The 17608-nt window shown below is 35.0% G+C and overlaps 1 protein-coding gene across 2 annotated transcripts in view; it reads right to left on the bottom strand.

Moving 5' to 3' along the window:
- Window positions 1–486: 486 nt before the first annotated feature.
- The window catches only part of Tgs1 (Trimethylguanosine synthase 1), a 51892-nt gene continuing 34770 nt past the window's right edge, over window positions 487–17608 (bottom strand). For both annotated transcript variants that reach the window (XM_069845908.1, XM_069845907.1), the window contains exons 9-10: window positions 5510–5808; window positions 487–903 (exon numbers count right to left, since the gene is read on the bottom strand). In XM_069845908.1, the coding sequence (XP_069702009.1) occupies window positions 796–903; window positions 5510–5808 (407 nt within the window). In that variant the 3' untranslated portion in view covers window positions 487–795. The remainder of the gene's footprint in view (window positions 904–5509; window positions 5809–17608) is intronic.

The following is a 17608-nucleotide window of genomic DNA, read 5'->3' as shown; positions in this document are numbered from 1 at the left end:
TAAATGGCTTATCTTTGTCTACACGTTGTTTTACTTTAGGTTCAAATTTCCCTTTTGGTTTTTGAAAGCATATGTACAGTCGTGTTCGTAGTTGCATGCCTATGGATTTGGCTGGTGTATGAATGACAGATGCCATGGATTGCACTACTACTGTATTAATGTGAGTTAAGAGAAAAATTCGAGAGCTGTGATACAGTGTAGAGGAACTGCAAGGATCCGAGTGCGTTCAAGAAGCAGTATAAGTAGCAACGATTTTCAAGTCAATATATTTCGTAAATAGGGAAAAAGTGAACGAATGACTATAGCCACATTTCTTAATGAACAAAAATTCAAGCACCATGACTTGGGATGGTTCCCGTGTTAGAAGCAACTTGCATGAGATTATTATATTTAACTTACCACAACCTTTCTTTCCTACTCTTTCTGCATAACTAGATGATTGTGTTGCTGGAGTTCTTTTATTTCATGCAAAATGAAAAAAGTCACTCCCAGGTATAATATATAATTTTTTATTAAAATTACATATAGATTTGACTATAAAAGAAATAAAAGGAGACATAAAAAAGCATTAAATGACAATGATGAACGTAAGCCATTTCAATATAAGTTTATGCAAATATTGAGGTATTGCATAACTCTTTAAATATATGAAGTCATAATGGTAGTCAATAAATAATGATGTATGCAAAAATGTAGAATAATCGAGTCCCAAGTTATGACATGGGATCACTTTTAAATAAACTATATATAACACAAGTTTTACCCAGACTTTGAAATTTCATTTTCTTCCTATATTCATTCGTGTATTAATTCTCCATAATATGCAGTTATTGCAACCAACCGCTTGTCCAGGAAATTTTGTTCAATTTCCACCTGCCCTCCAGGTCCAGCAAGCATCACAAGCTGTAACAGAACCATGGTATATTAATGAAAGGCTCAATGGAATAAATTATATGTTTTTATTCTCGTATAAAGTATACAGAACATATTGTGAGCTGTAATGTTCTTAGCTTTCTCAATATGTAAACTCTTGTGTACAGCTTCTTACAGAACTATGGTCTGTTTTGCTCCCCCCCTCCCCAAGCAAAATTTGAAATGACGGCACTGCTTACATTTATGTTTACATTACTACTACAGTTGAACCCCGATTATCCATCACCCTATTAACTGATCAGTGGATTATCCGATTGTCTTTCTCTCACGCTTTTCTTTCTTGCTGCAGAAAAAGTACAGTAGCCTATGTGGTACTATACCTTATATTAGTACCTATTCTTTTCTAGAGTCTGTTATTATAAGCCTTTATCCTTACATATTACTACTGCTGGCAATAGGAACAGTTATTGATAGGCCTACTTGAAAGTGTTTTGCCCAAATTGTAAAATAGTCACTACCTGCTTTCAAAGAAATGGTCCCAAGAACTTCCACAAAATTTATAGCAAACCTGTGCAGCATTCAGTCCTTGTTCTACTGTTCCAGTGGCCATGCTTAATAATTTCTATGCAAAATATCTTCCACAGATGTCAGAATTGTTTTTTCTAAGTATCGAAATAAAAGTACAAATAATTGATCAGTTTGGGAAAAGAGAAACTTCGGCACATCTCGCATCAGAATACGAGATTAGTGTTACAAATATGCGCAATTTAATTAAAAACAAGGATAAAGTGTATAAAGTCTGTAAATCTACTACAGGAAACCTCTACTATTCCTATCTTTCCACAAAGAATCAATGCAAGGAATTTACTTGGCCCTTATAAACCCATTGTTGATAATCTGACTTAGAGTGAATTTCTGATTAACTATCTAGCATGTTAAACACAAGACCACGGAGCAAATTATGAGACTGTGTTGTCCGCTTAATTTATGAAAATATTAATTTATGGTACGGATTATCCGATTTTTTTTATTAACCGTCCAGTCCACCCCCTTGATTACCGTGGATAATAGAGGTTTTACGCTCCCAAGGGAATCGACATTTGCATCTAAAGGCCTCCATATTCTCCACACTCAGGGTGTGAATAAAGTTATCCTCCTCTCATAAATTCATATTAACATCCCTGCCAGGGATAACTTCTATCCCCCCCTCACAAAATTATATTCTTTTAATACGAGTATATGTACTTTATAAAGTACAAAATAAGCAAAGAAAATAATATTTCTGTATTATTATCACCGGCAAGCTGACAACAATCAATAACTTGGGAACTACACATCTTATCTTAAGCCTGTTCAGGGATATAATTATAATTATTATTATGATCAAGATGCAAGACAAGCAACTCAGTGCAGCCAAGCGTTGAGCTATATCGAATAAGGATAATAATAATTTTATGTATGGCATTCTTTATCTAGGATTCTATCCTCTCATCAGAAATATTAATTCACACTCTGTCTACACTACACAATAGATCTGAACACAGATATAGGGCTAATTGCCACATGCTCTACACTGTATGACTGTAACATGGACCTTTATTCCAACTAATGTTTCCATGTTTTAGTTACTGGAATACAAAGTTGTGCTGGTACCTGATGAGATTATTTTTAAACCTCATATACTAAATAATAGGAGTAGAACCAGAGATTTCTATTCTACTATAAACTCAACATTATAGAAAATGTAACACAGACCCTTATTCAGCTGCATGCTTCAATTTCTGGCTTCCTTTTTCTTTCTTTATCTACAGTATATCACTGTCACCAATAATTCTGGTTCGTAAAAATTATTTAACGTCGTGTTGTGAACAAGCATCTAACATTTCCCTATCAATTTCTGGTTCTGAGTGGATTTTCGTGTAATTTCACGATTAGCTCATACTGTATTTCTATACTGTTACTTTTTGTGGTTCACTGATGAAATGATTTTCACTGGATACACCATCATCAACTAATAGTTGAGAAACAATTTCTTAGCCACTGGTGTAGCTCAGTCAGTTAAGGTGTTTGCCTGCCGATCCAGAGTTGCATTTGGGCACGGGTTCGATTCTCACTTCGGCTGATTACTTGGTTGGGTTTTTTCAGACGTTTTCAACCATAAGGCAAATGTCAGGTAATCTATGGCGAATCCTCGGCCTCATCTCGCTATCACCAATCCCATCGATGCTAAATAACCTCGTAGTTGATACAGCATCGTTAAATAACCAAGTTAAAAAAAATTCTTTACGAATTTTAGGCAATACCTCTCTATTCTTTTCTTTTATTTCCTGAAGGAAGACTACTGAAAGTTGTTGAACTAAGTCTATTATATAAAACACATTCATTCACATTTGATCTGGTGGTTGTAACTGTCCCTGGCTTTAACAATGGTGCTCAGTTATTTTGCAAACAACATAATTTTTGTGTTTCAGTCTCCTTTAATTATGCTGCAATAGGAATTCCTACATGCAGTTGCACCACATAAATTGATTAATAAAGAATGAATATTAAATTCTGTGTGAGGTTTGAGAATGTGCTACTGAAATTTACATTGCAACTTTAGTAACAATAACGAACCGAACCCATGATCTATTTCACGCAGAATCATCGAAATTATCCCAGGACAAAATTTGGAGAAATATTAAAGAAACATGGCAGATGAACAAAACCAAACCTAGAAAAGAAGCAACAGCAAGCTTCCGACTGAGCACCGAGCATGAATGTCTAGCATCACATCTATATCGCATGAAAATTTCTAACTCCGAACACTGCACCGTCTGCAAGGACCAAAGCACTAAAATGAATGCAGAACATCTCTTCATTGCCGAAAACTGGATCCTAATCTCCAGAAGACGAAGAACCTCTCAAAACTGTACTGGAATGCCAGAAGACTCATGGATTGAAGCCTTATGTTTCGCCATTAGATAACAACACCATTAGTAAGTACAGTGTAGCTGAATGGCTAGTGTCTGCTTTCCATGCTGGTAACTAAGGTTCCGATCCTGGTGGGTGGACAAAGACAGTGTTCTATGGTAGGTTTTCACAACATACTCCCTTACTGGCATTCCACTATTGATCTATTAATCTTCTTCTTCTTCCTATCACGTATTAAGCCTGGTGGCCTGTTACGGTCTCACTCCATTGTTTCAGCGGACAGCCCAAAGGGTGGTAATTTAGTGCTTGGCGTGGTATCCTTGTTCTAGGCATCCTGAATATACGAAATTTCCATTTCTGTCTATAAATTTGAATTTTCTCTAAAATTGGGTCAATATTTAATCCTTTCAAAATATCCAAATTTTTCTTCTTGTCTAATCTAGTATAGCCAGCAGTTCTTCTTAAAAGCTTTTGGCTTTTAAGGAACCCGGAAGTTCATTGCCGCCCTCACACAAGCCTGCCATCGGTCCCTATCCTGAGCAAGATTAATCCAGTCCTTATCATCATATCCCATCTCCCTCAAATCCATTTTAATATTATCCTCTCATCTACGTCTCGACCTTCTCAAAGGTCTTATTCCCTCCAACCTCCCAACTAACACTCTGTATGCATTTCTGGATTTGCCCATACTTGCTACATGCCGTGTCCATCTAAAACATATGGATTTAATGTTCCTAATTATGTCAGGTGAAGAATACAATGCATACTGTTCTGTATTGTGTAACTTTCTCCATTCTCCTGTAACTTCATCCCTCTTATCTCCAAATATTTTCGTAAGAATCTTATTCTCAAACACCCTTAATCTTTGTTCCTCTCTCAAAGTGAGAGTCCAAGTTTCACAACCATACAGAACAACCGGTAATATAACTGTTTTATAAATTCAAATTTTCAGATTTTTTGACAGCAGACTGGATGACAAAAGCTTCTCAACCAAATAACAACAGGCATTTCCCATATTTATTGTGTTTAATTTCCTACCGAGTGTCATTTATATTTGTTACTGTTGCTCCAAGATATTTGAATTTTTCCACCTCTTCGAAGGATAAATTTCCAATTTTTAGTAGTTCCATTTCGTACAATATTCTGGTCACGAGACATAATCATATACTTTGTCTTTTCGGAATTTACTTCCAAAGCTATCGCTTTACTTGCTTCAAGTAGAATTTGTGTTTTTCCTAATCGTTTGTGAATTTTCTCCTAACATATTCACATCATCCGCATAGACAAGAAGCTAATGTAACCCGTTCAATTCCAAACCCTCTCTGTTATCCTTAACTTTCCTAATGGCATATTCTATTCAGGGGAATTCTATGCCATTTTATTCAGTTTCTGTTTGAGCCTTAATGAGTAAAAATGCCTCTAAGTTGAGAAAATATTGTATGTGTAATCGCCTTGGTTGAAGACGGTGTAGAGCAAAGTTAAAAAGTAAAGGTGATAGTGCATCTCCTTGCTTTAGCCCGCAGTGAATTGGAAAAGCATCAGATAGAAACTAGCCTACATCTTAAAAGCTTCATACCTTTGTTTAAGGAAATCTGAAAAAAATCTCATTAGAGCCTCTAAAGTGATTTTGTTTGTTTGTGGGATCACAGTACCGGTACTTTAAGAGAAATGGGAGAAGAAGAGAAAATCTGAGTACTAGTTTTGAAATTATTATTTCACTTACCTGGTCTGTGTTGACATTCCGTGGGACATAGTAGGCTATGTTCTCTGTGATGCCTGATGAAATTTTGTACAACTGTGATCCTCCTACAGGATGCATTATAGACTCAAGATCATAGGCATCAACAGTCAAGTACTGTGGTCCTCCCCAGGGAGGACTGAGGAAAACCACATCAGCTTGTAGAGAAGGAGCCAGACTCATGAAGTCTCCCACCACAAATTCTATCCGGTCAGCAACCCCATACACATCAGCATTGTGACGTGCAAGAGCTATCTTCTGTGGGTCAATGTCTATTGCTATAACTGAAATTAAATTACAGGATATGTATATAATTGTTTTAAACTGGTAACATAAACATAAGTGCAAGTATGCTGTATTTACTATACTACGGCCCGGTTTCTTTGTTAAAATGCACCTAACATAGTGTTAATTAACTGTAAGTTAAAAGTATGAATTGCTGTTAAAAATATTGCGTTTCTTAACTTTACATTTCACATTTTAACATTCAGTTTGTTAACTCTCTGTTAGGACCAGAGATTCTAGAGTTTAACCATAACCTATAACCAAGTATAGGCTCACTTCTGTTTTCTGAACTCTGACAATTGCGATTCTCGCTTGTTTCTGTTGTTTGATTCAGAGAGGATAGAAGTCTTTCTATTCTCTCAGCTTTGATTACTGCTTCTTTCCTCGTTTGTATCACAATAGCGTGGAGTGGCGTATTGATATTGCTGTTATGAAATGGAAAACACTGGAACAAAAAGAAAAGGTGGGACTAATTTCTCTTCGTTCGAGAGAAACCTTCTGCTGGAAATTATTTCGCAGTATAAACCAATTAATGAGAATAAACAAACAAACGGATCTAAGTTGAAAGCGAAAAGTGAGGATTGGCAGAAAATAGCCTATACCTTTGTATGAACTTCTGGTCTGTCAAATCACAAAAATCAACCCCTCTGTTTATGTATTCATGGATATCATTTTCTAAATAATCCAGATATGTAAGTTCAGCATCTAACGCACCAGCCATATTGGATACTTTTATGCTAACAGGAGTTAAATGATTTAACTGCATGAAATTGGGCAGTTAAATTAACATAGGTTAGTACTAACAGTAGTTGAAGAAATGCTTCAACTGTTAAGTTTACAGTTAAAAATGGAATAACACACTGTTATAATTTAACAAAGGTTGAAGAAACCGGGCCTACATGTGTTAAAATTTTCTGTCTTGTGAATTTTTTTGTAATTGAGATAAATGAAATAAAAATGCCTCAAAAACAGGAACTGTTCCTACAGTCTGAATAAAATAACTTGTGTGTATGTGTACATTATGTCACAGAATTCACATCAATTAAAAGGAGGACATAAAGCTTCAAAAAGGAGGACATTGTTCGAAAAAAGAGAACAGAAAATGTGTATTTAGATTTAGACTTAGGCCTATATTTAAATTACGTCAATATCTATTTTATTACAAAATATTTACAGTGCATATTTAAGCCTGTAACACACTACAGTGAGAAATATCTAATACGTTTGTTGAGCTATGGAAAACGTTCGAAATTAGCTGACATTAGTTGGCTAGCAATTTTTTGAAAACATAGCTACCCCACTATCTACGTTTCCCTGCTCCCATAGGTAACCTAACCTAATTGTAGCCTATAAAATATTTTATATTACGTGAATTAAATTGAACAATTAATAGAAAGTCAGATGTTCAAATTTATGTAACTTTATTTCTATCACCACATATCAAACCAAAGATCTTATATAGTATATAGTTCTTGGTGTAGTGTGTTACGGGCCTTAAGGCGTATATTATACATAAAAGTATGCTAAGATTTATTTTATTACAAAATAATTATGAAAAAACTTAATAATAATTATTTTTGTTACGTAGCTACATATGAAAGTCAAGGAAACTATAATAATTATTAAAGAGGACAGAAAATATCTAATTAGATTTATATTTGCACCTCAATTTACTACCTACCTCTGAACAACGGCTATAACAAGGAGGAGCAAAGAGTATATTCCATCGATACTGCTGCCACCTATAGGCAAATTACTTGTAAAAGGCGTCAAATCACGTAATTTCAAAATATCAGGCATACAAATTACGAAAAGGAGGACATTTCTTGATTTTTTTTTAAATCTCCCCAGACCCCACACAAAGGCCTAAAAAGGAGGACATGTCCGGACAAAAGAGGATGTCTGGTCACCCCAGCATATAGATAAATTATACAGAATGGACACTTCGCGTCGGTATCTTTGATGTAGCCGGACTGATTTCAATGACCTTCAAACCAGTTTGAGCGTGAGATTCTGCTTTCTTCCTGGAGTTGGCACTGACATCACACCAGCTAGCAGTCGACACAGTGGAAATATAACACATACAATGAATACATCTAGGTACATTATGTACTCAAATAAAATAAATTGGACTGTTGAAATAATAAATCCGTCATTAACTGTAAAGTCTAGACTCTAGAGTTCCTTTATAATGAAAGTTGAGACGTTGACCTCAACAACAATAATTAAAACATGTAATGACTTGATAGCGCTGAAAATGGAAAAACAAAACTCCTATGAGAAGTAAAACCATATATCTATATTATATTGTATACAAATATTAAACGAATTTGATACATAATTTTATATTATATTATTTTATAATATACTTTATTATATATAAAACATAAAAAATTATTATTACAACTAGTTTGTCACTGAGAAATAAGGAAAACCTGTTAACTTGAATTTATTTGAAGCAAAGCGTTACTGGATTATGCAATAAGGTAGGCGATGTTTGCATCCTGTGTCTCAACTCTTACACTCAATTATTATTTTAGCGTGTGCTCGATTACACTAACCTCTAGCACTTGAAAGTGGAACTAAATGCCGGTGCACAAAACAGGGTAATTCGCTGTGTCCATTCTATATAATCCCTATTCGCTGGTCACCCTAGGAATATTGGAAAACAAGTGAATGACAAAATTTAATGATGAATGGACCAACATATGTGACTGAATTTGAGAATGACTGCAGTGTACACTACAGTGTTTGTAATTCCATGTTTACAGTAGGTACCTCACACCTGAATAAAAGCATTGGAAATACAAGGCTATATGACTACACTGCACATTAATAAAGCATGGGGAGAAAAGAGATATTGGGAAAAAATTGAATGAAAAGTTTGTTATTGTCCAGAGGTATTCCTTGTAATGGTATGTGTGTGAGTGTAAGTTCGACAGAATGTGTATTTAGCAATTTAATTTTCCAATATGACCATTTGAGTGATTGTTCGATTCTATGTGCATGCGCGGTCCTGACCTGGCCCAGGTACCTGGTGGGTACATTGGAGAGGGTAGTTGCTGTTCGGAGCTCAGAACAGCTGGTTCAGAATTCTCAGTTCCTGCTCTTAATCGAGAACAAATTTCACTCGTTCTGAATGAGTTGCAAAGCATGTTGGAAGAGGAAGCTGGGAGTTCAGAACTAGTTCTGAATCAGTTCAAGTCTTGTTGGAACACACATTGAGCTACTGCACATGAGCAGGCAATTCAGAGTCGATTATAAACCATGTTGGAACAATCCTATTATAAGACATTCTTATTACTTTTGATATAGTTCATAATTCGATTATGGCATATGTGTCATATAGGTTGTCTTACCAACATAAGAACAATAACAAAGTAAACATACAACGACCATATTTATTAAAGCAAGATTTTTACATTTATAGGAATTACTTCTGTTGATAAATATTGAAAATACAATTTCTTATATTTGAAAATGTGCTGCATTTAGATTGGCAACAGGCCATGATTGTTTGGCCAAACACCTGCATAGAATTGGAATATATCAGTCCCCTAACTGCCCATTGTGCAACTCAAACCAAGAAATGGATTCGGAACACCTGAAAATCTGTGCTTCAGTGGCTGGCCATGATAATATCTTTGAAAAATATTGGAGTGCAAGAGGTCAAATGACTTTATTGTCAAACGCCTGGCATTAGAAAACAACAACAACAAAATATTTGAAAATGTTATTCCTGAACCACTACTGATATTATTTTTGTGGAATCAGTAGAGTTTCAGCTTCCTGATCTTGCTTTATTAATTCTTCAGGAATATTATCTATTTTGGCCGAACTTTTATTCTCTTCATCCATTTTATTAAACACACAGAACAAAGCTGTCTTGGAAAACATTACGTAATTTTTTAACTAGGCCTAGGTCATTACTTACTTACAAATTGCTTTTAAAGAACCCGGAAGTTCATTGCCACCCTCACATAAGCCTGCCATCGGTTCCTATCCTGAGCAAGATTAATCTAGTCTCTATCATCATATTCCACCTCCCTCAAATCCATTTTAATATTATCCTCCCATCTACGTCTTGGCATCCCCAAAGGTCACTCTATATGCATTACTGGATTCGCCCATACGTGCTACATGGCCTGCCCATCTCAAACGTCTACTAAGTCATTACACGAAATAATAATAATAAAAAAAAAGCATGAAATTCAATTTTCTAATTTACTACTAATTTATGATGCTAGAATTGCATAAAACGTGGTGTATATATAACTCGTGTATAATCTCGAATTATGACATTCGTAAAAATTAGCACACACATTCCCTCATGTCATAATCCTCAATATTTTACATGTCTTGATATGACGTATGTATGTATGTATGTATGTATTTATTCACACTGCAAATGGGTATATACCCAGTGGCAGTGGTAACTAATTACACTCAATAATGACAATTAATAATAAACACAACTAATAAAAAAAACAATAATTAATAATAATGAAATAATAATAATAATAATAATAATAATAACAACAACAACAAGGAGCATCCTAAATTAAATGAAGCATGATCACTTAAAATAACATTTAAAGTAAATCTAATTTGTATCTTAATCCTAAGTTCGAACTAAGACCCACGAGTGTGACAGGTTTATACATGCACAAGTACCTTTCGGCACTACACTTATTTCGCTGTCAACTCACTCACTGCACTGATTCTATCCTGATTTCACTAACACTTCAAAACCATTTCACTGTTCAAATACTTTGCACAGCCACTTCACTGACACACACACACTTCACTTACACAATAGACTTCTCTGACACTATACACTTCACTGACACAACACACTTCCTCACTGATAGAACACTTCAAATAACAAGATATCAATTACACCCTTTAAATAGTGTGTATAATATATTACCGTCTATTAGTAAAGTCCTTAAGGCTATTTTTAAATACATTTTTGGTTATTGGTAAAGCCTTTAGTAAGTCTACAGGTAAAGCATTCCAGTCTCTGATAGTACGACTGAGAAAAGAAAACTTTCCAGTGTTCGTCCTCTGTCTTCTTTCCCTCAATTTATATGAGTGATCGTTCCTTGAAGAGTAATTTGGTGGCTGCAACCTATTTTTTATTTCTCTCCAGGCAGGCTCACCTCTGGATGTTCTGAACATTGCGCATAATCGAATTCGCGTTCTCCGGTCTGTGTGTCCCATTTTAATGGTGAATTATTACGACAACACTTGAGAGCCTGTTTTTGAATCTTTTCCAGTGTCTTAATATGTTTTAATCTGTAAGGATCCCAACATGCAGCACCATATTCCATTACTGGACGAACTAGTGATTTATATGCAATCTCTTTGGATTTATCAGAGCCTTTTCTTAGTACCCTCATCACAAAGTGTAAAGCCCTCCATGCCTTTCCTGCTGTGTCAGTAACGTGTTCCCCCCAGCCGAGATCGCTGCTAAATTTTATTCCTAGGTATTTACATTGGTTAACTCCCGGAATGGTTTCACCCCCTAACATATAAGATACGATTATTTTATTTATTTTTCTTGTAAAGATAATGGCTTTGCTCTTTAGAGAATTTATTTTCATTTTGTTGGCCATTACCCAATCGTTTATTCTATTGAGGTCATTCTGAAGAAGAGTAGTATCCTCATGACGTTTTATTTCCCTATATATGATACAGTCATCCGCGAATAAGCGAACCATGGACGGACAAGATGTTAACTCGCAGATCCCCTCCCCTGCGGGACCTCGGAAGTAATTTCTTTTGGGCTCGATAATTCCTCCCCCACCCATACTCTCTGAGTGCGACAAGTTAAAAATTCCTTGATCCACTGGAGTACTCTGAAGTCAACACCCATTGATTGTAGTTTAACCAACAGTATGTCATGTGGGACTACATCAAATGCGCGTTTAAAGTCAATAACCACTGCATCTATATAAATATAAATAACTACTGTATTAATTCAGTTAAAATTAAGTTTAATATTTCGTTAAGCTTTTACACGTTAAAAACATTTCACGTGAAAATTTTCGAAGTCTATCTGATACTGAAATCACAGATCTACAGCAACTGTTTTAACACAGCCCCTCTTGTAATAAAGATCACATTTGGATCGCATCTTAGGCTGCATAAACTGCCTGCATAATCAAAGTTATTTTGCTGCTAGGTGGCATATAGTGTACATTGCTCTTATTGATAACATTAATAGTGGTGTGCATCCAGAGTAGCGCAATCAGCTAGTCAGCTGCCATTGTTATTCCATTTCAACATGCTTGGGATAGGAACATTTAAAATAAAACTCAATTTAGACCAGTATCCATGGCCCTTAAAATTAAAAATATTTCACTCTGATTTAAGCTACATTAATTTCCTATACAACTGTATATGGCAAATAGAGCGTGCTGGAATAACAATGGCTGATTTATTGGCATTTCCTGTGTAAAGGATTGCGGTTCTCTAAGGCTGTGTCTCAAAACTCAAGTTCATACAACACACTAGTGACTAGCAACTAGGTGACTTGTAAACTACACACTAGGGACCTTTGAACATGTATGGTTGAAACACAGCCTTCTTAGAATATTTTTCTAAAAACCATGACATTACAGTGGAGCACTGAATTAAGAAGGTAGTGTCCTAATGCAGTTTGATAAAGATATAAATCACTGAAATGAAGAAGCATCAAAATACTTTATTCATTTATTAATTAATACGTCACTTATTGCATCCCACTGGGCTGGGTGGTTTCTTTCAGGAAATGCTGTGATGCACAGAACCTCTTAAAATACTGTATAAAAAGAAATGAGGATGGATCCATTAACATAATAAGTATATGTTGCGCATTCCACTTGATCAGTGTTGTAGTTTCAGGAAATGTTGCGAATGAACATACACAACTTCTTAAGGGGTTGGGTACAGCTTACAGCAGTAAAATTTTGGAAATATTCATCATTTTTTTCCTCCATTACTGTATCTGTACAATAATGAAAATTAGTATGTGTAAAACACTGTCCTTCTGTGATTAAATTTTTTGTGTGCATTTATGCATGTCATATCTACAATATGATGCAAGATAGCTTCTCTACCTTTGATAGATTGTCTGATAAAAAATAAATTCATTTAAAAGAAAATGATCAAATATCAGTATTTTCTTCTAACATGAAATAAAAAAAAAAATATATTATTTATTAACGAATGTAGTTGAAACTTATTGTAAACATGAGTTTCAGCAATAAAATAAAAGAGAGAGAACATGAAAAAGTTAACAAGTTTATGAGTTATGAAGGAAACGCTTCATCACTGCACAGTGAACTGCCACCATTTTGAATTTAAATAAATATATATAAATATATATATAATTGTTTTTAAATCATAAAAATATTTTTTTCATATAACAGAAGGACAGTGTTTTACACATACCAATTTTCATTATTGTACAAGATACAGTAATGGAGGAAAAAATGTTGGATATTTCCAAAAATTTTACTGCTGCAAGCTGTACCTAACCCCTTAAAATAGGAAACAAACAAGAATGGATGTTGTAATTTTTGTTACAATTTATCTCAATGGTACGCAGAAAAACATGCTCCATGTTAGAAAGTAAGACAAATAGTTAACAATAACTTCGTATAAAGAGTATTAAACATTTTGAAAACTACGCATTTTACTACAAAAATAAAATAGTAAATTTCTGTAATATTTCCTTTTGAGCAATCAGCTATTTGTCAAACTGCACTGTGCATTTTTATAGTTAGAAAAAAAAAAAGCTGACAAGAATATCTTGACCACAAAGCAAATAAATACAATTACAAGCTTCAATTTTGAAATCTATGGAAAACTTACCCAGAACAATATTTTTTCTGACATAATATCCCGATCAATGAAACATGAATCTGTAATAACATTATTCTTTTAAATAAGTTAAAATGTCGCAAAATGAAGTCCACTGGTCAAATCATCTGAAATTCAAGAGCATTATGTAATCATATAATCAACATACAATAATTTGAATATATCCAGTGGCTTACATATTTTTACGCAATTATACACAGGTATAATTTATATTTAGAGCATGACACCACCAAATCAGTGCTACAACTTCATAGTAGATAGTGTTTCATGCAATGCTAGAAAGGCGAGATATTATTATTATTATTATTATTATTATTATTATGTTGGACTATGCAGGATAGGGTATAAATCTATCTACAACAAAAGAGCGTATAAATTTTACTTTCTCTGTATCAGTTCTAAAATTATAGGTTTGTTCTAACAAACAGTACGTTAATCGTAGGGATCGATGTTATCTGGGCTGAAAGGCCACGTCTATTGGTGCTGTTGCTACCATACGTTTCATCTGCTACTCCGGCAGACATCATCAGTGGTGTGGCACATGGGAGTGCAAAAATCTCCTTAGCATGCTGGGAACGACTGACACTGAGGCTGGTTGCCTTATGGTATTTAAGGTTGGGATGGATCGTGGCTCGCGTTGTCGCACTGGTCCGCACCAGTGGTCGACGTGTTGTGATGAGCTACCGTCGAGTTCGGCTGTTGTGTGAATGGTTTAATGCGTGTGTTTCTCAGGGCCAGGTACCATGCTTGATTGACTTTAAGGCCTTCTTCCTTCCAATTGACAATGTCTGTCGGACAAAATGTATGGTAGCAACAGCACCAACAGATCATGACCCTTCAGCCCAGATAACATTGATCCCTATGACGCCGGCCGTGAAAGCCTACATTCCAAGGTTAGTTCATTAATCAGTTGGAACACTTTCCCGAATCATCATATTCTAAATCCAGAGAGCTGTTAACAACTTTGCTCGAGAATGACCTCCATAATTATCGTTTTGCAGCTAATTCAAATTACAGATAACAGAATTTATTTCTATAATTATCTTTAAAAGGATAACAAAAAATATGGAAGGTAAAAAGTAATTTTACTAATTCGATGTTGTTGAATTGGGCAACTTTTTAAAACAGACTTTTATTACAAGATTTTATTTATTTACTTATTTTACTTTTAACCAACATTGCATATTGAAAATGTATTATTTATCTAATTATCCAAATAATTTTTATCATTTTTCCTTTTAGAGAAAAATTGCATAGCTGCTCTGGATTCTGATTCAAGAAATTTTCTCTCACTTTCCACCTTAACTTTTAAGTTGTGATGTAAAAGATGTAAACAATCGATGTAATTTATCCAGAGGTGTTGATCGTATGTGCATGTCAGAGACATGTTTCAATCAGCCTACTACTTCTTATTGTTCCGGATTTGTGTCAAAATTTAGTTGGAAAGTTTGGTTTGGAACTGATTTACACTGTGTTGGAATGAAGCTTTTAACATTCGAAATTAATACTGACTTTATAAAGGAGGGGACATGTATTGGTACGTGGGGATTGCAAGCTCTTTGAGCGTGTGATAGATATGTAAATTACACCGACTTATTTTCCATATAGGGACTTTGCTTTTAAAAGGTACAAAACATACAATCTGCTTGTAATGTATGAAAAGATTTCAGGCTTAGTTTACAAGCTGCAATATTCTGTTGCTTTAAATTTTTTAGTGTCAGAAATTTATAAGAAATGGAAGTTAACGTTAAAAAAAAAGTATCCAATATTTTAGGAGGTGATAGTATGCATCAAAACAAGAAAAAAAGTCTAATAAACATGGGTCCCACAAGACATTCTGAGATCTGAACACTTGTTCATACGAGGTGCTCAATGTGACGTTCATTTATTGCAATGCATTCCTCGCCCTACAATACAGCAGACTACCAGATAATCTTACCATAGTTGACACCCCTGGCATAGAATACTGAAAACAAAAGTTTGGTTGCGGATATGAGTGGAGTTCAGCAGAGATGGTGTTGTGAATTTTCATAATCAGCATTTGTGGACTGATGAAAATTCCCATGCAGTTGAAGAAATAAGGCATTAGCACCGATTCTCAGTCAACTTATGGGCAGGCATTCTTGGTGATAGATTAAGGGCCATATGTGCTACCATAGAAATTAACTAGGGCTCGTTATCAGGACTTTCTTATTAATGTATTGCCTACCTTGCTGGAGTATGTGCCATGTCAGCAAAGACTACAGATGTGGTTTATGCATGATAGCACACCAGCACATTTTTTCTGCAATGAGCATGAACACCTGACGCTGATATTTCAGGACAGCTGGATTGATTGAGGAGGCCTCACACCTTGGTCTGCTCATTCCCCAAACCTAAATCCCCTAGACGTTTGGTTATCAAGAACAAGCAGGTCAATTTCAAAGAGTGCATTATTCCTTACGCAGAAGGGCAGAGGATTGCATTGCCATGAATGGACGTCACACTGAGCACCTTCTATGAACAAGTGTTTAGATGTCAGAAAGTATGTGTTGTAGGACCCATGTTTATTAGACATTATTTTCTTGTTTTGATACATACTAGCACCTCCTAAAATATTGGATACTTTTTTTTTAACACCGTGTATTTGTTCAATGTACTGTATTTCATCGCATAATCATTGCACCCTTATTTATAGACAAACTGATCAGGACTTTAAAATTTCACCACATAATCGTCGCATGTACATTTCTGTTTATCATGATCAAGAATTATTTTAAAATAACGTGCTACCACTGCAACACAAGGTATCTTTACGCTCAAGGTCAAATATGCGAGATACAGTAGCAGCTGAGGAAAGTGAATGGCGTGGAGGTGCGAAATGTTAGCACCAAGTCAATGGCCATAAATGCCATCATCCCGAGACCAATTATCTTTTCACAGACTGGTCCAGTAGTCAGATGATATCGACTTAAGGTATAGCAGATGTATCGATATAATGAGATTCAACAATACTGTGAATGTTTTTAGTTAATAAAAAAGTGTTTTATGATTCAATAATACCACAGTAATTTGTATTTTTTACAGTACTAGTATTATTCACCTTATGGTTCCAGCATCACGCACTAATACCGGTTCCCTCTTTCTTCTCTCCTTCCTCTTCTGCTACGAATCACGCAATTTGACCCTACTTGCTCGCACACACTTCCACTATATGCTAGCTCATCCGTCAGCAGAAATATCATTGCAATGCCTGTTACTAAGTGACGTTGCAGGGGCAGGCAAGAAATACATATCTCCCCTCCCAACCAATCCTTTGCAGGTATATTGTAAAAGCACCTACCAGTGGATTAACATATAGCTAGTTAAGCATGGCTCTGTCCAAAGGTAGGAAACGTGTATTTAAAGAAGAATGGGAGGACACGCATTTTTCTTGTGTTTATGGAAACAACAGTAACTTATATGTTTATTGTGCTCGAAAGTTTTAAAGGGCATTTATCAACATAATATTAAACGTCATTATAATGTAGCCCATGTCATAAAGTGCATCAGAAGATCACAGGTATTTATGAACATTTAAAATCCAAATTGCAGTTTGAAGGGCAATAGCAAAACGTCGTAAATATGTATGATATGGTGCGATCATTTATTACAATGATAGGTATCTGGAAATTAAATATGAGGGAAAAACAGTTCCATCATTTCCTATGCTTACAATCTCTTTCTGATATTTCTGAATCAAATTTAAATAATTATGCTCAACTAAATCTAAAAACAGAATTTCAACAACAGAGATTCGGTGATTTTGAAAATATTGCAAATTATTTCTTACTTTTTGTGAATCCTTTGACCATAGACATAAATAAGGTTAAGCCAGAAATGCAGCAAGTAGTAGCTGATTTACAGAGTGATACATATTTACAAACACAGTGCAAAGACAAGTGTGGTTTA

The sequence above is a fragment of the Periplaneta americana genome, chromosome 14 (assembly GCF_040183065.1).
Source record: "Periplaneta americana isolate PAMFEO1 chromosome 14, P.americana_PAMFEO1_priV1, whole genome shotgun sequence".
NCBI lineage: Eukaryota > Metazoa > Arthropoda > Insecta > Blattodea > Blattidae > Periplaneta > Periplaneta americana.
This window is presented reverse-complemented; position numbering and strand designations above follow the sequence as displayed.